Raw genomic sequence first — 23131 nt, forward strand, 5'->3', positions numbered from 1 at the left:
TTGTAACTCCCTCCTGGCAGGTCTACCTGCTGCTGCCACCTGACCTCTGCAGCTATTCCAGAATGCAGCAGTCCGACTGGTCGTTAACCTAAATTCACTCACACTCCTCCGCTCCCTTCACTGGTTCCCAGTTGCTGCCCGCGTCCAGTTCAAAACATTGGTACTTGCGTACCGGGTCGCCCAACGACATCAGGACAGAAAGTCTATATATATTTAGTAGCACTTCAATGTAGCACTTTGTAGTTTGGCTTTCTTGAAGAAAATTGTACTGACTTGATTCTTGTTGTTCTGGGTTGCTCCCTCATGGCTGATAAACTTATTGTGAGTCGCTTTAGATAAAAGCTTCAGCTCAATGAAATGTATCCCTGCTCTGACCTTTAACCATCACTGCTCCTCCTCCTCTAACTGAGCAACCAACTGCAGAGGAAACAATTTACTTCTTGTTTACATCACATGAAAAGTGTACGTGTAATGTCACATGATTTGCATGTTTGTTGTGTTGAAGTTTGGAGCAGCAGCAGAGTTTGGTCTCTGCAGAACATGAATCCAGTTGTGTCTCCATTACCCGATCTTTGGATCCACCATTAAATTTCACAGGACAACTTCCCTCAGAGACTCAGTAAGTTAACACAGTAAAAGAGACAAACTAATATTCTCTGCAGGTTTTACTGATGTATTCATCGTTCATCATTTGAAACAGCATTCTTCACAGGACCATTGCACGGAATGGTCACGTCAAGTTTCCTGGTGTGTTTGTGTAGAAATAGAATCTTACTTATATAGAGCCAAAATGCTTTTGTGGACAGAGATCATTTTAGTTTTAGGAAAAGCTGTTTTCAAATGGAACGTGTTAGTGTGAACACAGATGTTGTTGCAAAAGCACATTAACCAAAATGTCTTTTCACAGTCCAGTCCAGAATCCTGAACCTCAACCTACTCCTTTCAGTATTTCTGAGCAGATTCATCAACATGGTTTCTTTCAGACTGGACGTTTGAGATACATTTTTTATTGGGCAGCTTCTTAGATGATTTAAATGTATTATTATTATTCTATATTATAAATGTATTGTCCTCTAGTCCAGAGAATGGTCTTTCAGTTTGAGAACAAGACAACCCAGAGAAGCAGTGTGACGAGAAGAGCTGAAGCTGAGGCGCAGACAATATGTCCATGCAAAAAAATATCTTGGAGCAAATAAACAGATTGAGCACAAGCAAAGCAAAAATCTAAGCAAAAGCAGGGCCTGACCCTAACCCTAACCCTTTCTGTTGTCTCAACAGAGATCTGCAGCAGTGGTCAGAGGTTCCTGGTGATAACTCTGCACAGCAGCATCCAACAGAACTGGATTCCGTATTTAAGGTGCGTGATTTCCAAACAAGTCTGACCTTATCTGCAGATAACCCTAACCCAACATTCCAAAACAAATTATCTTTAATTTTTCAGCATCTTGAGGAGAACATTTTCAAATATGAAAAGAATGAGCTGAAGAATTTCCAGACGTTTCTGAGTCTAGGTGACACAGAACGTTCAGAGTATGAGGAGCTGGTGGACGATGAGGAGAGAAAGCTCCGTGAAGCATTCATGAAGATCACGCTGCACTTTCTGAGGAAACTGAAGCAGGAGAGGCTGGCTGACTGTTTGCAGAGCAGTAAGATGTTCTACACTCACTTTTCTCCCAATTTCATTAACTTCACACTCACTGTTTCTATTCATTGTGTCTTAATACAGGAACCCCTGCTGCTGCAGCTTGTCAACATCAGCTCAAGTCTTATCTGAAGAAACAATTCAACTGTGTGTTTGAAGGACTTCCTCAAGCAGGAAGCTCAGTCTCTCTAAAGGAGATTTACACAGATCTCTACATCACAGAGGAGGGGAGTGGAGAGATCCAGGAGGAACATGAGGTTCGACAGATTGAAACCGCATCCTGGAAACCAGTCAGACCAGATACAATGATCAGACCAGAAGACATCTTTCAAACTTCACCTCGAGGAGAAAAACCAATCAGGACAGTTCTTACAAAGGGAGTGGCCGGCATTGGGAAAACCTTCCTCACAAAGAAGTTCACTCTGGACTGGGCTGAAGACAGAGCCAACCCCGACACACAGTTCACATTTCCATTCACCTTCAGAGAGCTGAATGTGCTGAAGGAGAAGAAGTACAGCTTGGTGGAACTCATCCATCACTTCTTCACTGACACCAAAGAAGCAGGAGTCTGCAGGTTTGAAGAGTTCCAGGTCGTCTTCATCTTGGACGGTCTGGACGAGTGTCGACTTCCTCTGGACTTCCACAACACAGAGATCCTGACCGACATCACCGCGTTCACCTCAGTAGACGTGCTGCTGACCAACCTCATCAGGGGGAAGCTGCTGCCCTCTGCTCGCCTCTGGATAACCACACGACCTGCGGCAGCCAATCAGATCCCTCCTGAGTGTGTGGACAGGGTGACAGAGGTCAGAGGGTTCACTGACCCTCAGAAGGAGGAGTACTTCAGGAAGAGGTTCGGCGATGAAGAACAGGCCAACATGATCATCTCTCACATCCAGACGTCACGGAGCCTCCACATCATGTGCCACATCCCGGTCTTCTGCTGGATCACTGCTACAGTTTTGAAGGACATGTTGAACACCAGAGAGGGGGGGGAGCTGCCCAAGACCCTGACTGAGATGTACATCCACTTCCTGGTGGTTCAGTCCAAACTGAAGACGCTCAAGTATGATGGAAAAACTCAACAAGATCCACTTTGGAATTCACGTAGTAAAAAGATGATTAATTCTCTGGGGAAGCTGGCGTTTGAGCAGCTGCAGAAAGGAAACCTGATCTTCTATGAATCCGACCTGAGAGAGAGTGGCATCAATATCAGAGCCTCCTCCGTTTACTCAGGAGTGTTCACACAGATCTTTAAGGAGGAGAGAGGCCTGTACCAGAACAAGGTGTTCTGCTTCATCCATCTGAGTGTTCAGGAGTTTCTGGCTGCTCTTTACTTCTATCAGACCTTCACCAACTCTGGTGTCAATCTCCTGTCACAGGAACTGTTGCCAAAAAAAACAAAAAACAAAGGGACACTAAAACATCTATACTTGAGTGCAGTGGACAAGGCTCTACAGAGTCCTAATGGACACCTGGACTTGTTCCTCCGTTTCCTCCTGGGTCTTTCCCTGGAGACCAATCAAAGTCTTCTTCGAGGCCTGCTGACCCAGACAAGAAGAAGCTCAGAGACCAATCAGGAATCAGTCGAGTACATCAAGAAGAAGATCAGTGAGAATCTGTCTCCAGAGAGAAGCATCAACCTGTTCCACTGTCTGAATGAACTGAAGGATAATTCTCTGGTGGAGGAGATCCAACAGTCCCTGAGATCAGGATGTCTCTCCACAGAAAAACTGTCTCCTGCTCAGTGGTCGGCTCTGGTCTTCGTTTTACTGTCATCAGGAAAAGATCTGGATGTGTTTGACCTGAAGAAATACTCTGGTTCAGAGGAGGCTCTACTGAGGCTGCTGCCGGTGGTCAAGGTCTCCATAAAAGCTCAGTAAGTGTATTGTTAGGGCTGGGTACCATTCATATCTGAGCCAGTGGTACTGGTACCTGGACTGGGTACCATTCACATCTGAGCCAGTGGTACTGGTACCTGGACTTCAGTGTGAGTAACTTTTTTTCCACTGGTTCACTGTCAGTAACTAAAGCTAGATTTTGTTTGTGTTGTTGTTGTCGTCACCACTGCACTGGTTGCACACTGAATCTTGTAATACTTTCCTGTAAATAGTAGAAAATTCACATTTTATTGGTTTCATACTACGGTTTCACTACCCGCACCCCCCTTCAGTGCACTAAATAGCTTGTTCTTTGATATTTTGATGCAGTAAGTGGTTGTGTGTTGGCTGATGCTAGTAAAGGTGCTAAGCTAACATCAACCTGCCCAGTTATCTCCAACAACTTAATCCAATAAGCGGAACCTTTTGTTTGGCTGTAGCTTTCCAACGGTATCAGAGGAGAAGTCAGTTGCTAATTATCAGTGTTTTAAAGGACTCATTACCACAGTTGATATGGTTCCTTGGGGTCTCAATCAAATGTCTGTAACATATTTTGATCAAAATACCACAAGGATCATTTAAAACAGCACCTTTTTACCCTGTCTGAAACAGCTCTTCTCAGATTGACCTGTTTTGAGTGCATTGGTGAATGAGTGAATGGCTTAAACTGTGCTGTGGTCACCAAGACAACAGCACAATATAAATACAGACCATTTAATACAGAACATAAAACAAAACAAAATTTAACAAAGATATTGGAAAAGAACCTAAATATTGTTCTACCTTGCAACACCAGGTTTGATCTCTGTACAGCTTCACAATTCACATCAAAAACATTGCAGCAACATTTAAACCTGATTGTGATCCCTTTGGGCTCGTCATTATTCGTACTTAGTGAGGAGTCTTGTTAGCCTCTTCTTCTTCAGCTTATAGGTGCAAAACCGCCACCTACCGATTTGGACTTTGGATGTTATTCTTACTCTTTATCCTGTTCTCTCTCACCCACCTGTTCTCTGAGATTCTGATATGTGGTTGTTTAATTTAACATGAATCTGTTCTCATTGTTACAAATGTAGATCCAACCCTCCCCTAGTCTGTACAGTCTATTACTCAACTGAAGCAACATTCACAGTTATCTATTGATTAAAAGAGGAAATTCTAACTTTGTGGGTTTTTTGTATTTTCTCTCCTTCAGGCTGAGTGGATGTGAACTCTCAGAGAGAAGCTGTGAAGCTCTGTGCTCAGTCCTCAGCTCTCAGTCCTCCAGTCTGACAGATCTGGACCTGAGTAACAACCACCTGCAGGACTCAGGAGTGAAGCTGCTGTCAGCTGGACTCAGGAGTTCAGACTGTAAACTGGAGACTCTCAGGTCAGATCACTGCTCTCAGAACAGCATGTTTCATGTCACGCTGTGTTTGGCTTCAGCTTTATGTTCTTTAGTCAAGTCTCTTCCTCCTTTTCTCAAAACAGGAAACACATACATTCCAGCTACACTCACAAAAACTTTGACTTGTCTTGCAAAATAAAAAAAATTATCAAAACTATTTTATCTTTAGCAATTATCTAACACTGCCATCAAATAACACACAAAGCTGCTAATGAAGAAACACAACAAATGCAGAACAATGCACTGATTTAGGAAAATGAAAGGGCCAGCCACTGGTAACCAGTGAAGGAAACAGAGTGGTGTGAGTTTAGAGAATCAATTTGAGTGTCTTGGAAATTCAGAAAAACTGTCATATATATATTTATCTTAATGTTTGGGTTATCAGAAAATAATCTGTCTTCAAAGGAGATTTATGATGAGTGTGTTAAATTCTTTTTATTCCTCTATGGTGGTGACACCTAGTGGCCAGAGGCATTGCTTTTCGGATCTAACTTATATGTACAAATTGGTACGTCCAATTTATTATTTCAAGATCACCCTGATTAAAAACATATTTGATTCTGGTGGTCAAAGGTCAAGGGTCAAGGTCGCTGTAACAAACAAAGCCATTATTCTATATTGAGAATGTTCTATAAAGTTAAAAAGCCCAAAGTCTGTGATAAGGGGAGTTTCTCTCCTGGACCTAAGGTTAAACAGAGGTTAATATGGAGGTTGTGATGTTTCCTGATGTAGAAAAGGTTGATGAGGGATTAATGATTCCATTGAAGATGACAGCAGGGAGGATATATAATTGGATCATAGACTTTTTATTTCCCAGGTTTATTCAAATAAGAGTTGGGATAGAATCAGGAAGGTACATAGTGGGAAATGGTGCCCCCAGTGTCATTAGTCCAGTATTGTTTCCATTATGTTTAATGATGTGTTCACCTTTTGCTGATGATGGAGTCTTGTGGAAAAGGACATTAATCATATTATTGGAAATAAAATAGGATATTAATGTGGTTGAATAATGATCGTATTCATGGGGCTTCAAGGTGTCAGTGAAAAAGCTAAAGTGTTAATGTTCAGGTGTTGATACAGTTTCATCACTTATGATTCAGCAACTCAAACATTGTCAAAGTGTTGGAGCTTTCACATCGATCCCTTGGATGCTCTTCAGGTCAAGGTGGTGAAAAGCATCTTAGGAGGAAACAGTTGATGAAGAATTACCAAGCAAATCCAACAACAAAGGTTCTTCTTCCATGTTCCGTGTTTTACATGGAGCAGTATAAAAGTATTAGAGTAACAAAAGTATGAAAGTGTAAGAGTAGCCAGAGAAGTCATTAAGTCAGAAAAGAAGAAGTAGGATATTGAAACACGCAGTAGATGGCAGTATTGCACCTTGATGTTGGATGCCAACTGCCAATAAAGCAAAGGAAGAAGAAGCAGATGGTAAAGAGAGTTCCTCTCCTGCACAGAAAACACTTTTGTTCTTATGTCTTTTATTTATCAGGTTGAATCAAACTGGGCTCACACAGAGATGTTGCAAGGACTTGTCCTCAGTCCTCAGCTCTCAGTCGTCCAGTCTGACGGATCTGGACCTGAGTAGCAACCACCTGCAGGACTCAGGAGTGAAGCTGCTGTCAGCTGGACTCAGGAGTTCAGACTGTAAACTGGAGACTCTCAGGTCAGATCACTGCTGTTTTCTATACAACAGAAATCGTACAAACAAAATGTACTACACAAATAAACACATTGAGTCTGGTTCTAGAGGTTCCTCCCAGTTATGAGGGAGTTTTTCCTCCACAGTCAAAAAGTGCTGCTCATTGTGGGAACTGTGGGTTTCTCTTAGTGCCTTGAGATAATGTATATTATGATTTGGTCCTTATATACAGTCACTGATCATCTGTATATACAGTCACTGATCCTCTTTATATACAGTCACTGATGGTCTTTATATACAGTCACTGATGGTCTTTATATACAGTGTATCTGTCTTCCTTCAGGCTGAGTGGATGTGAACTCTCAGAGAGAAGCTGTGAAGCTCTGTCCTCAGTCCTCAGCTCTCAGTCTTCCAGTCTGACGGATCTGGACCTGAGTAACAACGACCTGCAGGACTCAGGAGTGAAGCTGCTGTCAGCTGGACTCAGGAGTTCAGACTGTAAACTGGAGACTCTCAGGTCAACCTCATGCAATGCTTGTGCGATACTGAAATCAGTATGATCTTGGTTTCTCAACGCCTGACTCACAAATATGCAAACCTTCACTGAAACAGATCAAATCTATTTGCATGTACTTGCACAGGTTGAGTCAAACCAGGCTGACGGAGGACTGCTGTGAAGCTCTGTCCTCAGTCCTCAGCTCTCAGTCCTCCAGTCTGACGGATCTGGACCTGAGTAAGAACGACCTGCAGGACTCAGGAGTGAAGCTGCTGTCAGCTGGACTCAGGAGTGAAGACTGTAAACTGGAGACTCTCAGGTCAGGATTCTGCTGCTGAAAACCTCAGTGAAAATTATCATCTTTTAGATCATTCCACTCAAATACAATATTATATATACAGTTTATATTATACCAACCATCAATCAGAAAATGCATATCATTGTTAATATATAAATTCATTCCCCACATTACTGCACATCAAACTTCACTGGATCAGGACGGCTCTGCAGTCGCTCACTCAGGCAGACGAACTGAATATCTCTCCTTTGAGTGTCTTTGATTCTGCAGCGGCTGCAATCGATTTTTAATTTAACTGATTGACTGTGTTTTAACATCTGAAGCAGGAATGACAAGAAGATCCAACGTTATCTGTGTGTGTGTGTGTGTGTGTGTGTGTGTGTGTGTGTGTGTGTGTGTGTGTGTGTGTGTGTGTGTGTGTGTGTGTGTGTGTGTGTGTGTGTGTGTGTGTGTGTGTCTGTGTGTGTGTGTGTGTGTGTGTGTGTGTGTGTGTGTCCAGGCTCTCAGGATGTATGGTCACAGAGGCAGGTTGTGTCTCTCTGGTCTCAGCTCTGTCCTCTAACCCGTCTCACCTGAGGGATCTGGACCTGAGCTACAATCATCCAGGAGCCTCAGTGGAGCTGCTCTCTGCTGGACTAGATCCTCTGTGGAGACTGAACGCTGTCAGGTACCAACACACAACAAAAGGCTCACACACTGTGTCTGTGTAACAATGACAAACTGAGATGACAGTGAATTCAGCGGCTGATGTCCTGATGGTTCGTTCTATGTTTCCTGTTTCAGGTTGGATCATGGTGGAGAGCAGAGGCTGAAACCTGGTCTGAGGAAATGTGAGTGTGTGTCGTCACTTTCAGAACATCTGAGTTCACTGAAATAATTCCTGAAAAGATGATGTCATATCTTATTGTGTGTATTCCCGAGTTAAAATAAAGGTAGAATGACAAATTAAATAATTATCAATGATCGCTCCTTGGATGCTGCAAAACAGGTTACAAACCGACTTACCTCGGTTCCTATTCCTCTCATGTCACATGATCCCGGTTGTTTCTTCTGATTCGTCCCACTCACAGATCCTCGACACTGAGGTTCATAATAATAACAATAACCTCTCAGGCTGATGTGTTTCCTGAACATCTAACATCTAACTTCCATCATGAGACCTTCTCCTTCCAGCAGTTTTTTAATACTCTCCCATTAGCATCTATTCTTACCCCCCCCCCCCCTTGCAATGAGCATTAACGTCCCCACAAAACGACCCCCCCCCCCCCCCCCCCTCTCTTATCCAACTTTACATTCATACAAGTAATAATTCAGAATCACATCTAACAGTAGCTGATCTAACTGTTCTGGAGTACCAGCCTCATGTTTCCTCTATAAATAAAATCTGGTTTACGACTTTAATCTTCTTTATACATTTGGAATTCTAATCTGTTGGTGAATGAGCTCCGAGCTTTCCCTTGTACCAGGAGAACTTTATTAAACTGAACCAAAGCTCCTGATTTAATTTCCTTTTTACACCGACTAAAGGAATGATGGGGGGGCATCATTCCTTTAGTTCACTAGCTTCTTCTTTCAATGTGTCTTACATTTTAAATCGTCCACTTCCTCTCAAGCTGCCAGCCCGTTCCCTCTGCTCTTCATTCCTACAAACAATCAACTAATTCTCATCTCTCAGAACCTTTGATATGCGTTTATCTCCATCTTGGTTTTTCAGAATTCAGCTTCTCCGGAATCATTGAAGAAAGTCCTCCTTTCCATAAATCTCTATATCATCTTAAACTCTGACTCTTCATCAGCTCTCTCCTCTATTCTACTCCTCAGTTCTACTCTGACTCTCTTTGAGCTGGAACCCTCCTTAATGTTTTCACTTTTGTGAAACACTCCTCACTCTGACTCTCTCCCAACACAGAAGCCTTGGTTTTCAACTTTGTGTCCTTTTCTTTTTCCCTGTCCAAAATGTCCTGGTCCTGCTCCGTCCTCTCTAGTACTGTATCCCTTGTCACCCTAACTGTTGCTGTTGTTAATAATTTGTCTATGTCAAAACACTATGTATGTATATAGTCTCACTTCTGACTTCCAAATGCCTGTTGATTATTCCCTGCTTTATTCTTTGGCTTCATCTAATACTTCCCGGCAACTTGCTGTCACAGCAAGCCCTCGTCTTCATCCTTCCCCACCCTGGTCTATGGTAAATATGTTCTATGTAAACAGATCTTTGTCTTCATCTCTTTGTGCTTTTGTTCTCTCCTTCAGACGCCTTCGATCTCACTATCAACACACACACAGTTCACAGAAAACTCAAAGTGTCTGACGACAACCGGACGATGACGTCAGTGACGGAGAAGCTGCCGTATCCTGATCACCCGGAGAGATTTGACTCGTGGCCTCAGCTGCTGTGTAACAGTGCTCTGATTGGTCGGTGTTACTGGGAGGTGGAGTGGAAGGGGAGAGTGAACATTGCAGTGACCTACAGAGGGATCAAAAGGAAAGGGGAAGGAATCGACTCCTGGTTCGGACGAAACAATCAGTCCTGGAGTCTGATATGCTCCGATGTTGACGGTTACTCAGTGTGGCACCATCAGAGACGACAGGCCTGTCCTCAGCCGTCCTCGTCCTCCGTCTCTCACAGAGTCGCAGTGTATGTGGACTGTCCCTCTGGAATGCTTTCCTTCTTCAGCGTCTCCTCCGGGATGTTGCTCCACCTCCACACCTTCTACACCACTTTCACCGAACCCGTCTACCCCGGGTTTGGGTTTGCGTACGAGTGGCCGGGTTCATCAGTGACCCTGTGTTCACTGTAGGATGCTAATAATCAACATTATACACAAACACACACAAAATGATTCTCACAGCAACTAACCACATTTTATAAATCTGACTAACAACAAGTAAGTTCTTAATTATACGATTATTGTAAAAAAAATTCTCATTACAGATGTCCTTTTAAAAACTTTAGCTTTTTATAAACTCTTAATAAAAACTGGACGACAGGACGGCTCCCAAAAGTGAAACCAAATAGTCTTGATCGCCCCCTAGTGGCTGGCTGCAGTATAAACCCCTCTTCCTCCATGTTAGTGGATGGGACATGGACCAAACAAAAAAATCTAAGTAGACGTTAAATAATGTTTGTCAATGATGTTTCTGTCATTTCAGGTCGTTCTTATCGCTCTGATGTTTGTTCATGTTTCCAATCAGTTTGGATTGATTAGTTATTTGATGATATAAAAACAAGCTGACACGTCATGATTGACAGCTGACACTGAAGATCACTACTGCACATACTGTGACTGCAAATGACATCATCATCACAAAATGACAGCGTTTGTATCTGAGATATTTTGGCTTCATTCCTGGAGGTGGAGTCGTGTCGCCATCTTTATATAATGTAAAATTACAGTTAAAAACATAAATAGAAATAAATATGAATATAAGGTTGTGGTCACTCTGTTTTCTGTATTGCCTTTTGAAATAAAACAATTCTTGACCATCACTGGTTCCTACGGGACCAACCAACCGTCACAGCCGAGAGCAAGAACTCAAGCATCTGAAGAACAAGTCCAACAACCACACTTTTAATTCTCCTTCTCAACATTTTACCTTTTACATTCAATACACTTTACTTACAGTCCCGGAGCTAGCAGCATCTGCACGAATTATCATTTGACTATTTTCTCCAACAAATAAAAACTTTGTTGATGACAACAATTATAAACCCAAACCCATAGGACAGACTTCACCTGTATTCTCAGGGCTTATGAAGAAAAATATGACGACCTCTAGAGGTAGTAACAAATAACTTCATTTGTAATTTATTTATTTACTCATTCACTTTTTTTTTTTTTTTTTAATTTGGTAATTTATAAAAGATTTAAAATTATTATATTTTTATGTAATTTCACTTGTGAATAATGTGCCTTGTTAGTTGGTTGTTGTCATGATTTCAAACTCTTGATATTTGTACGATTCCAGTTTTGAACTAAGAAAAAAGTTTCACCTGCAGCCTGGAAGACAACGTTTAGGGCAAACTTTCCCGGTGTACGACGTCACGTGACTAATGTAGGCTCCTAAACTGCTGCCTGATTGAAAAACGTGTTTTTAAATCACTTTTCTTTTTAGATTCGTCTTTGAAAGCTCTTAAAGATATCAAGTGAATTAAATTATGTTTTTAATAAGACGCAGGTTTTATATTTTCTCAGCTCCTAGTTTGAACCTAAAGAAACTGTTCGGGCAGCTCGTCGGTCGCTTCCCCTCAGGCAGTGCAGCTCATAGATAGATATATATATATCTATCTATGGTGCAGCTGCTCAAAGTCAGTGTGTTCCGGGTCAGTGCCGGTGGATGGGTCCTACAGTTCATCATCGGTCGGTGTCGGTGACTCTGTGAAGGTGAGCGGTTCAGCGACAGAAGCCTGGTTTTAAACAGGCGGCAGCAAGCAACATGTCAGTCCTCTGTCAGTAAGCTAGCTCTCTTAGCATGCTAGCTCTGTCAGTAAGTTAGCTCTGTCAGTAAGTTAGCTCTGTCAGTAAGTTAGCTCTGTTAGCATGCTAGCTCTGTTAGCATGCTAGCTCTGTCAGTAGTTCAGATAAGATGAGATCATCCTTTACGAGTCCCTCAGGGGTTAGAGTGACAGCAGCAACAGTCACGTGCAATACTTACAAATAATATGTATAGAAACATGAATGTGATTAAACTAGTACACAGAGTGTAAAGACAGGGAGACATGCAGTGTGAGGACATTTACAGTGAATTGCACATGAACCGTTGAGACAGAGAGATGAATATTGAACAGTTGAGAATATGAAACATGTTAAGATTCAGTCCACTGGTGGTGAATGTTGTGTTTACTGGGAGCAGAGCTGGTTGAACAGTCTTACTGCTGCAGGTAAACAGTTAGCTCTGTTAGCATGCTAGCTCTGTTAGCATGTTATCTAAGAGTCATTGACAACATGTTACTGTCAGATCAGAGACTAACTTAGGAAACAACTCACAGTTAATCAGGATTAAAATCAACTCAGTTATGAATAGAATTATTAATATATAACTACAACTAGTTAAACAACGAGTAAACAAGTTATTTATCAGAATTGTCCTATGGTTCGAAATGACACAATTTCACTGCTTAGCCTCATTTCAACATCGAAAGATAAATTATAATAACATCTAAACAACATTAAAGCAGATAATAATAAACTACTTTAATCCACATTTCAAAGTGCTTTGCATTGGCAGCCAAATGAAACAGACTAGACAAGATGTGAAATCATTGGTTTTATAAATGAACAGTTATGTTAAAACAGAGATAGTTGAATTAAATGTTGAATAAAATTGTGTAGAATGGAACCTGAAGGTAGAGCTATATCAGACTTCTTCATCTGTTTGTCGTCTGCAGGTCGGAGCCGCTCAGTCATGGGCCTGAAACAGTTCTGGCAGAACTACAAGGTTTTGATTGTGATGGGCACGAGTCTGGGTCTGATCCACTGGGGCTGGTTCAACCTGAAGTCCAGTTCAGCGCTGCGTTCAGCCAGAGAAGAGTTCATTCCTGAGCCTGGCATCGTCACCTACGTTTTAAACTCACCAGCTCCCCCTGCTGCCAAGAGCAAGTGAAGCAGCCTCAGGTACAACATGATTCTCACCTGTTGTCAATTTAAAGCTTTACTGTGAAACTGTCACAGATCAACAGCGCCCCCTGCAGCCACAGGTGATTATCTCTGTTGGTCTCAGTCTGATGAAGTGTTTTCATCTAAATCAAAGTGAATCAATGTGGTGACGGAGTCGTCCCACTGGATATTACCCATGATCCTCTGCTTCCTGACCCTGAAGAACTGCAGCTGTAACAAATCCACCAAACTGATCAGAATCCGTCATGTTTCAAAGTTTCCTGCTGAATCAGAGTGTTTTGAACTGATCTCAGTTCAGCTGCAGCTGGTTGAGACAGTCTGTGACTCTCAGTCAGTTGTTCTCACAGGAGATGGAACCCACTCAGCAGAGTCACAGACGCTCAGGGAGAGAAGGAGGAAACACTGAGGTTTCTACGTTCTTTCCCTGTTCATAGTTTTTTTTGTAGTTTTACTCTTGTTGATTGTTAAGAACAGAGGATCTCACACCTTTATGAGACAAATTGTGATTTGTGAATATGGGCTATGCAAAAAATATTGATTGATTGATTCTCCATAAAAACAAAACAGAAATGGATTCCAATATAGTAATACTAGTAGTACTACAAGTCTAGTAGTATTAGTAGGGTGTATTTAGTCAGCATTACCCAATAAGAACTTGTCCCAGTGTTAACCCAGTGTTCTTGTTGTCAGGATGAAGCCTCGGAGCTGGATCTCGAGGAACTGGCTGTGGGCGGCCGGTGGCGCCTTCCTCACCGTCCACTTGGCCACCTGGCTCATGCAGCGAGCCGTGAGGAGCTCCGTCCGCTCTGAGGCGGCGCTCCGACACAAAGCTGTGGAGGAGAAGCTGGACTGATGGCCAACCAGGGTGAAGATTGATTGATTGATTGATCGATCGATCGATTATGGGTCACAGAAAAAGACTCCGAACGGCTGTTTATAAAGAAACTGTTTTCTTTGGTTTCCTCTGAGACTCAGTGATTGGTTGATGATTGAGTTGTGATGACAGTAAATACATCAATCAATAAACCAATAAAATGATCTGAGTAACCATATACAATCAAAAACTCCGTTTTCTAAATGAACATTGTAATGGTTCCATGTTTGTTTTTCACCTGTTGAAAGGAAATAATGTATAAACGATTTTCATTTTTGTCTCATGAGATTTTGGATTAAATAGTTGATGAGACTCTGCAGATTATTAATATCTGTGACGTCCCCGACTGGTTTTTGAGCTGATTGGAGGAGCGGGGGGGGGGGGGGGAAGCCGGATTGAGAACCCATTGGATGGAAAGACAAGGCAAATGTTTTTCTTTAGCATCATTCAGACACAAGGCAAGTACACAAAATAGTCCAATCAAATTCAAAGCCTGTTCTTATATTTTACACTCGTCAAACAATAGAAATTATTACAAAGAACGTGATTCTTTCAGTAGCAAAAGCAAAGTCTTAGTAAACAGAGACCATGCACTTGTAGCCCCGCCTCCAGGGACACATGTACAATACAACACACGACCCTGGAAACATACCAAGTACACGCTATCAAACAGACAAATGTAAAAACCTTCAAACTGAGGCACAAAATTCCCCAAACCCGAACGGATGAAAGTAAACTATTCTTTCAAGAACACTTTGGATGTTTATGAAAATAGAAATATCAAAGTCTTCAGTTTACAAAGCTGCCAACTCGGAACTGATAATTAAAGGAACTATCTGAAGGCTCTTGACGATTAAGTTAATAAATCAATATCTTTGGTGTCCCAATACGGATGGACCCTATGTGCCTGATACTTGGTCTCCCGGTTGGTCGGATCACTGACAGTAAACACAGAAGACTTTTCAATATACTGTCTTTTGCTGCTTGAAAGAACATTCTACTCTTCTGGAACAAGAATGTTGCTCAAACAAAAAAGTCATGGCACAACATTGTTATGGACTGCATTCCCAGTGAATACATCGCGTGCATGCTTCATTCCAAAATAGATGCCTTCTATAAGGTCTGGGACCCTACTTGCAGCATATCGGGCCCACACTGTCATCTTCCTTGCTTCGTGGTTTTCCCAGATCAGCCTGTCTCTGTGACTTTGTCTGAAGTGGCTACGTGCACCTTGTGGCCTTGCTGTGTTTGTATGCTCTGTATTGATTCCTATCTGGACTCTGCCTTGTCTTGATGTGGGGGATTGAGGGGGAGGGGGGGAGGGTTGGAAAATGTGCCCACTGTCATTTATTTTCATTTTCTTAATTATTTTCTATTTACTGTACCCACATGCCCACATTCTGTTGTTTTTTTCCCTTTTCTGTCGTGTGAGCAGTTCTGTATGTTTTGTGTTATGAGAAAATGTTATAAAAATACTATAAAAAATATACATAATGATTAATAAAAAATTATTTACACATCTATACAAAATATTCTCCATGAATAATTTGTCTTCAAGTGTCTGATTGGTTAGTTATACGATAAGCTCCGCCCCGCTGACGCTCTGTGACTGCAGCTGCCTGTTTGTACGTCCGGAGTTTTGATCCTGTTGGAAGAGTGGGGGGGGCATTCCTCCCAGTCTACCAGTAAGTACACTGGTGGTGCCCGGGGAACCGTCCTTTCTGCAGCCTCTTGTCCACCTCGTCATGCCTGATTGGCTCCCGGTGTCTGACTTCCTGAGCTTGGCGTTGACGAAGTTCTGGTCCTTGTGGAGGTGCTGATGATGGAGCAGGAGGAGGTGCTGATGATGGAGCAGGAGGAGGTGCGGATGATGGAGCAGGAGGAGGTGCTGATGATGGAGCAGGAGGAGGTGCTGATGATGGAGCAGGAGGAGGTGCTGATGATGGAGCAGGAGGAGGTGCTGATGATGGAGCAGGAGGAGATGCTGAGGATGGAGCAGGAGGAGGTGCTGATGATGGAGCAGGAGGAGGTGCTGAGGATGGAGCAGGAGGAGGAGCTGAGGATGGAGCAGGAGGAGGTGCTGATGATGGAGCAGGAGGAGGTGCTGATGATGGAGCAGGAGGAGGGGCTGATGGTGGTTTGGTGGGCGTTGTTTTCCTGGGTGCTGACCACAGAGTGGACGCTCGGCTTCCTCCGTCTTCACGAGCTCCATCACAACATGGAGGCAACCGACCACACCCAGACGGCCATCGCCACAGAGACCAGCCAGGGCCCCAGGAGGTCTGGAGAGAGGAGTGGACTTCAGGGGACAACTCCAGTGAGTGGACGTTGACTTAAAGACTATTTCTGTTAGAATTTCCAAAGTTAAGAATGAATTTCACTGGGATTCATCAGAGACATTTCATTGAACTGGTTTTGTGGCTCACCCAGTGACTGTGCTGCTGGTGGTCGTCCTCTAGCTGAGCAGATCCGTGATCTGTCCGTGGTCTCCCTGGCGACTGAACTGATGGATTTGTTTTACCTCGTCCACAGAGTCCAGACCAGCACTGGAACCAGCAAGACCACCAGAGTCACCCTGATGGTATTCATGATTATCACTGACTTCCCTGGACAACAGACAGGAGACATGAGCAGTGTGGTTAGACTGAGCTCAACAAGTTATGCTGTTGGTCAGTCAGTATTGCTCATGTTTAATATGATGGGCTTGATCCACTGGCTGCTGCAGTTACACTCATAGTAGCTGCTGCTCTCGTCTGTGACTTCAAACAATAAAAACCTCCACAGATAAATAATGTTCACAAGATGAAACTCAGTCACATCACAGACACGTCTACCTCCAACACAGAAGAGTCTGAGAATAAAGACAGATTAATTTAAACACACCAACTTCCTTCTTCTTTCCACTGTCACGACTACCTAGCTCACAATAGTCGTGACATAGGGAAGACAGACACCGTCGGGCAACGTTTTCACAATGCTTCACATTTATTCACAAAACAGATACAAAAAGACAGGGCAGACAGCCTTCCCGCATCAGGTGGTCAGAGCAGGACCAAGAGCCTTGAGGTCCCGGGACACCGTTTAAATAGTGATGGCCATCACCTGGTGGCCATCACCTGGAGCCCCGCCCCTCATTAATCACCGCCTGCACTCTCCAGCTCCTCCTGCCTGTTTGCACAGAGAAAACAGGAGACATACACACATGGAAACCACAGAGCCTGGTTTCAAAGCCGGGGCGTCACATCACTCCCCCCCAAAAGACAGGAGCCCATACCATGGGTTTCTGGTAAAACAACCCCAAAACCCCAATCAACAATATTTCTACTAATAATTAACCATTATTAGAAATCCCAAAACACCAACACATGTGTACACAATCATAGGCCTAAGTGAACACCCACACATGCTGCACCTTCACACCAAACCACCATTCACCCAGTCCACACAGTCTCACTCATGGCCTTGATACCGTCCCATCCTCCCATATATCCGGCGCCAGACACACGGGACAGCTGAAACAGAACAAGACATGAGACAGACAGAAAACAAACAGACAAACACATTCATTCATTCCTCCGGGGCTCGAGAAAGGGCGTCAGCAATCACATTTTCCCGGCCACGGATGTGCCGAATGTTCAGTCTGTACGGCTGCAAAAAAAGTGCCCAGCGCATTAAGCGCTGATTCGAATTTTTGAGAGACTGAATGAATGTGAGGGGATTGTGGTCTGTGAACACCACAACAGGATATAAACCTCCCCCAACATAAACATCGAAATGTTGGAGAGCCCATATTAAGGCTAAACCCTCCTTTTCAATCGTTGAATAGTTCAATTGATGTTTATTGAACTTGCGCGAAAAAACACACACTGGCCTGTCCACCCCAGTGTCGTCCTTTTGCAACAAGACTGCGCCCGCACCTACTTGGCTGGCATCAACCTGTAACAAAAAAGGTTGTTCCAGTCTTGGCGCAGCCAACACCGGAGCACAGGTCAACAACAGCTTTGCATTATCAAATGCTATCTGACACTCAGAGGACCACTCATACTTAACAGTGCCCTTTAACAAATCGGTCAATGGGGCCACCACTGTTGAAAAGTTTGAACAAAAATTCCTATAATAACCAGCCAGTCCAAGGAATCGCATCAGCTCTTTCTTCGTCCCAGGAGGGGGGAACCTGTCGATGGCCAACACTTTTGCCCTCACAGGCCGCACTACCCCCTGCCCTACCACCTTGCCCAAGTAAACCACAGTGGCCTTCGCAAATTCACATTTCGCAAGGTTTACTGTCAGATTAGTCGCCCGCAACCGCTCGAAAAATGCACGAATGCGGACCAGATGTGTATCCCAGGTGTCTGCATAACAGACAGCATCATCTAAATACACTGCACAACCCTCCAACCCTCCCACAACTCTATTCATGAGTCTCTGGAAGGTTGAAGGGGCGTTGCGCAGTCCAAAACTCATCCTGGTATAAGAGTAAAGTCCAGACGATGTTACAAACGCTGACATTTCTTGGGCCCTGGGAGTCAATGGCACTTGGTAGTAACCCTTAAGCAAGTCAAATTTGCTGACAAACCGGGCACTACCCACCTGGTCAACGCAATCTTCGATTCGTGGTAACGGAAATGAGTCAATTTTTGTCACCGTGTTAACCTTCCTATAGTCTGTGCAAAATCTGAAGGAAGAATCAGATTTCTTTACCAGCAGACAAGGAGAAGCCCAGCTGGAATAAGATGGTACGGCTAATCCATTATCAAGGAGGTACTGCACGGATGAATCAAGACTTTTCCGCTTGTCGAGTGAGACGCGATAAAACCTTTGACGAACCGGTTTTGCGTCTCCCACATCTCTGTCATGTTCGATCACGCTGGTACAGGTCGGTGTGTCAGAAAATAGGGATGAAAACTCAAAAATTAAACTTTTTAGTTGCTCCCGATGTTCACTCTTCAAATGACTAAGAAGACTATCCAAATTAGCCAGCATTTCGCTATTAACTAGCCGAGCCTGCAACACTGCATCATCGGGCCCACACACGCCATCCTCAGCTGCCACCTGAGTGATGTCGGGTGCATCTGACCCCACAGCAAGCCCTACTGGTTTCAGCCTTGCCTCCTTCTCCTGCATCTGTGAAGATGAAGGGAAATAAGGCTTGAGCAGGTTGATATGACAAAGCTGTGTTTTGCATCTTCTTTCAGGAGTTGACACCACATAATTATCTTCTGAGACCTGGCGGATGACAGTATACGGCCCCAAGTACTTGGCCTCGAACGGTGAACCCGGTATAGGCAGCAATGCCAGAACTTGATCACCTGGGCTAAAATTCCTCCCCACTGCCTTACGGTCATACAGATTCTTCATTTTCTTTTGAGCATTACTTAGATTTTCACTCGCCGTTTTCCATGCCAGGAACAGCTTGCAACGAAAACCCTGAACATACTCTGCCAAGTTCTCTGGTGGCTCTGTACGGTCCAAATCACTGCCTAAAATAGACAGAGGAGTACGCACCTTGTGGCCAAAGACGAGGTCATTAGGGCTATACCCTGTACTCTCCTGCACGACAGCACGTGCTGCCAGCAGGAGCCATGGTAAACCCTCTTCCCATTCCCGCTTTAGCTCTATACAATAAGCACGCAACAAGGACTTCAAGGTGGCATGAAAACGCTCCAGCGCCCCCTGGCTTTGTGCATGATATGCGCTGCTGAGATTATGCCTAATGCTTAGCTGTTTCAATGCCTCAGCAAAGGACTTAGATGTAAAGTTTGAACCACGGTCGCTTTGAATAACTTTTGGGATGCCAAATATGGAAATAAAGTGAGACAACGATTTCACTACAGCTTTAGTGCTAATCGACCTCACGGCATATGCTGCAGGATATCGAGTAGCCTGACACATCACCGTGACCATATACTCCATACCAGACTTTGACCTTGGCAGGGGTCCAACACAGTCAATAATTAAGTACTCAAAAGGAATACCAACCGAGTGGATAGGCTTCAGTGGCGCAGGTTTTATGGTCTCATTGGGCTTCCCAGCAACCTGGCAAACGTGACATGATTTTACAAATCCCGCAACATCACGTTTAATGCGAGGCCAGTAAAAATGCTGCAACACATGATTATAAGTCTTTCTTATACCAAAATGACCAGATGTTTCGCCATGAGCAGCTTTCAACGCTAACTCACGATACAGGGCGGGCATTACCACCTGCAGCACCTGACCTGTCACATCAGCACCTGCATGAGGCAACCACCTGCGAAGCAGTAAACCATTTTGGACAAAATAACCATGATCTACACTCTGATTATCATTAGCCATAGCAACATACTTTTCCAAAGTGGTATCAGTTTTCTGAGCATCAATAACCTGATCAACAGATAACGGTACTGGTAAGTCGGGAATGAACAATTTAGACAACGACCCAGAAACGTCTAGCGCTTTCTCTACCTGCGCACGAGCCATAGCACGAGTCACCGCGCAGGCAGTGAACACCTCGGGAAAATCCTCAAAACATTTGTCAGACTCAGGTAACAGGAACACGCCTGTACCGACCACAGGTGGTGGCGGAGACTGACAGGGAAAAACACAATCATGTCCCAGATTATTGCCCATAATCAGATCAATGCCATCCACCGGCAGCGATGGACGAACAGCAATAATCACTTTGCTGTTTACAAAGCCAGAATTCAGTTGAATCCTATGCAGCGGTACGGGAAACGAATGTAACCCAATTCCTCGAATCAAGACCACACTATCAGTGTCTGAGGTCGAGGAAAAAGGGAGAACAGACTGACGAATAAAACTCTCAGAGGCGCCAGTGTCACGCAATATCCTGACTGGCACTCTACGAGAGTCACCAACCAAGGATACATAGCCATCACTAACGAATGGAGTGTAATCAGCGTCAGGAATAGTTGTAGGCACAACATTCAAATTTTCATTTTCCCCTGAAATAGAACACTTGGAAGGGAAAGCATTGATACCATCTACGTTTTGTGCGTTCCTCACACAAACAAAACGAACAGCAGACACGCACCCTACGTCTTTGGTGCTGACCATGCCTTCTCTAGGCCTATTACGTGACCACTCCGGACATTGGCGTCTCCAGTGACCTGGCTTATGGCATTTATGACACATATTGTCAAGCTTGCCATCATTCCCTTTACCCACCGCCGCAGTGTTATATCTCACGGTAGGACCAGCATTAAATCGTGGGACAGTATTAACAAAATCAGATCGCTGCTCCCGCTGATAATAATCTTTGCACTGCGCAAATTCACGGAAATGATTCTTGTGTGTTAAGAAGTATCCATCAGCGAGGGAACTAGCCTCAGAGACCGTTTTTACCTTGTGTTCGCTTACATAAATAGCCACCCTTTCATGCAAGATATTCTTGAACTGCTCTACAATCATTAAATTGCACAATGCATCAAAATCCTCAACATCTTCAGCTGCAAGCCAACGATGAAACAAATTGGACAGGTCCCTGCCTACCTCAGCATAAGTTTGTTTATTAGACTTTTGATGATTACAAAAACGTTGTCAGTAAGCCTCTGGTACTAGCTGATATGCCTTCAGCACGGCATCTTTTACAGTTTTGTAATCTTTACGCTCCACAGCAGACAGAGCGACAAAAGCTTCTTGGGCATGCCCATGCAAAGTAGTCTGTAGCAATAAAACCTTGTCCTCACTAGTCCACTTAAGATCACAAATAAGGAAAAGAAAACATCTGGGTCCCGTTCGTTGAACTTCGGGGGAAACTTAACCATATTTGATAAGCCTGATGGCTGATTGGAATTGCCGTATTTCCCCTCTGCCATCAGTTTTAGACGAGTGTGCTCTAACTGTATTTTTTCCTGTTCCAATAAACGTTCCTTTTCCCTTTCTCCAGCGTCTAATCTCTTTTGCTCCATTTGCATTTGCAAAATCGCTTTTTGCTGTTCAAAAGTTAATAAACTATGAGAAATAGCAGATGCTTCAGCCTCTGACTTCTGACCGGTCGTCTGATCTGAATCCATAACTGGAGTACAAAAAAAAGGCAACACCTGTTGTGTTTGCAAGCCCTCGCGAATTAAATCTACCAGCCGGTCTTTCCTTGCAGATCTAGGCAGCGTAATCTCAATAGAATAATAATCAGCGACGTTTATTAACTCCTTTACTGTTAGCGTCAGCAACAAGCTCTCCGAAGGAGCATCCGAAAAGTTTTCCACTGCGCTCATAACCAGTGCAACCCAGCACTTAACAATTCATGATCAAATGAATACTCATTACCTCCGCGACGAGCAGGAGGGACGCCGCGGGGCGTACGAAACGCGGTTAACACAGTAGGGCAAACAATTCACGGAGCATTCCCCCTAAACATTTACCCCCCGACTAAACTGACCTAGCTTCTGACGGAGCCCAAGAACCGGGGATCAGTGAACAAAAGAAATGAACACTCACCAATACCGTCAGATGCCAGCCATCCCGACCAAAGTCGATGCAGCCTTACTCAGCGGCGGTGCCCACCGGTCCAGACTCCCGTCACTGGAACCTAAAACCCAGCGCGGAGGCGCTCTAAATGGGGAGAGCTCTTGCTTGTGTAACCCGCTGCCCCACCACGAAAAACCCACGATCACACCACACAAAACAAAACCGAGTGGATATTGCGTCGAGATCTAAGTCCACAACTCCGCAAAACACGCCAACATCACCACTCAGACAGTGCAGGTCTCCCCAAACAAACCGGCGAGGGAACAGCAGGCCACGCCTACTACTACAATTTCATTCACAAAACCCTCGCCAGTTACCACTAGACCTACTCACCTCACGTCCCCACAGAACGTAGGATAGTCTAGAGTTTATCCACCGCACGTCGCTATCACAGTTACAGCAGACAATTTTAACACCGCATACAGCAGACTATTTCCAGATCCAAAAGTCTGACGAGCCCCCACATGTCACGACTACCTAGCTCACAATAGTCGTGACATAGGGAAGACAGACACCGTCGGGCAACGTTTTCACAATGCTTCACATTTATTCACAAAACAGATACAAAAAGACAGGGCAGACAGCCTTCCCGCATCAGGTGGTCAGAGCAGGAACAAGAGCCTTGAGGTCCCGGGACACCGTTTAAATAGTGATGGCCATCACCTGGTGGCCATCACCTGGAGCCCCGCCCCTCATTAATCACCGCCTGCACTCTCCAGCTCCTCCTGCCTGTTTGCACAGAGAAAACAGGAGACATACACACATGGAAACCATAGAGCCTGGTGTCAAAGCCGGGGCGTCACACCACGTACATGCTGAGTCCGA

The 23131-nt window shown here is 44.1% G+C and overlaps 1 protein-coding gene across 1 annotated transcript; it reads left to right on the forward strand.

Annotated features, from left to right (window-relative positions):
• The first annotated feature begins 1579 nt into the window (after nucleotides 1–1579).
• On the forward strand, nucleotides 1580–10710 carry LOC128437377 (NACHT, LRR and PYD domains-containing protein 3). Its single transcript, XM_053419502.1, has 9 exons — nucleotides 1580–1699; nucleotides 1759–3521; nucleotides 4718–4891; nucleotides 6402–6575; nucleotides 6895–7068; nucleotides 7193–7366; nucleotides 7845–7991; nucleotides 8129–8175; nucleotides 9599–10710. Exons 1-9 carry the CDS (start codon nucleotides 1580–1582, stop codon nucleotides 10144–10146), a joined length of 3321 nt encoding a protein of 1106 aa, XP_053275477.1. The 3' UTR covers nucleotides 10147–10710.
• The last annotated feature ends 12421 nt before the right edge of the window (nucleotides 10711–23131 follow it).

Source organism: Pleuronectes platessa, chromosome 3 (genome assembly GCF_947347685.1).
Source record: "Pleuronectes platessa chromosome 3, fPlePla1.1, whole genome shotgun sequence".
Taxonomy (NCBI): Eukaryota; Metazoa; Chordata; class Actinopteri; order Pleuronectiformes; family Pleuronectidae; genus Pleuronectes; species Pleuronectes platessa.

What these genes read in the sequence shown, in the direction of transcription:
- LOC128437377 (XM_053419502.1), top strand. Translation starts at nt 1,580, where the DNA reads ATGAAGATCACGCTGCACTTTCTGAGGAAACTGAAGCAGGAGAGGCTG. An exon ending in AAGGTCTCCATAAAAGCTCA is followed by an intron (nt 3,522 to 4,717) that starts GTAAGTGTATTG and finishes TCTCTCCTTCAG; the next exon opens with GCTGAGTGGATGTGAACTCT. An exon ending in TGTAAACTGGAGACTCTCAG is followed by an intron (nt 4,892 to 6,401) that starts GTCAGATCACTG and finishes TTTATTTATCAG; the next exon opens with GTTGAATCAAACTGGGCTCA.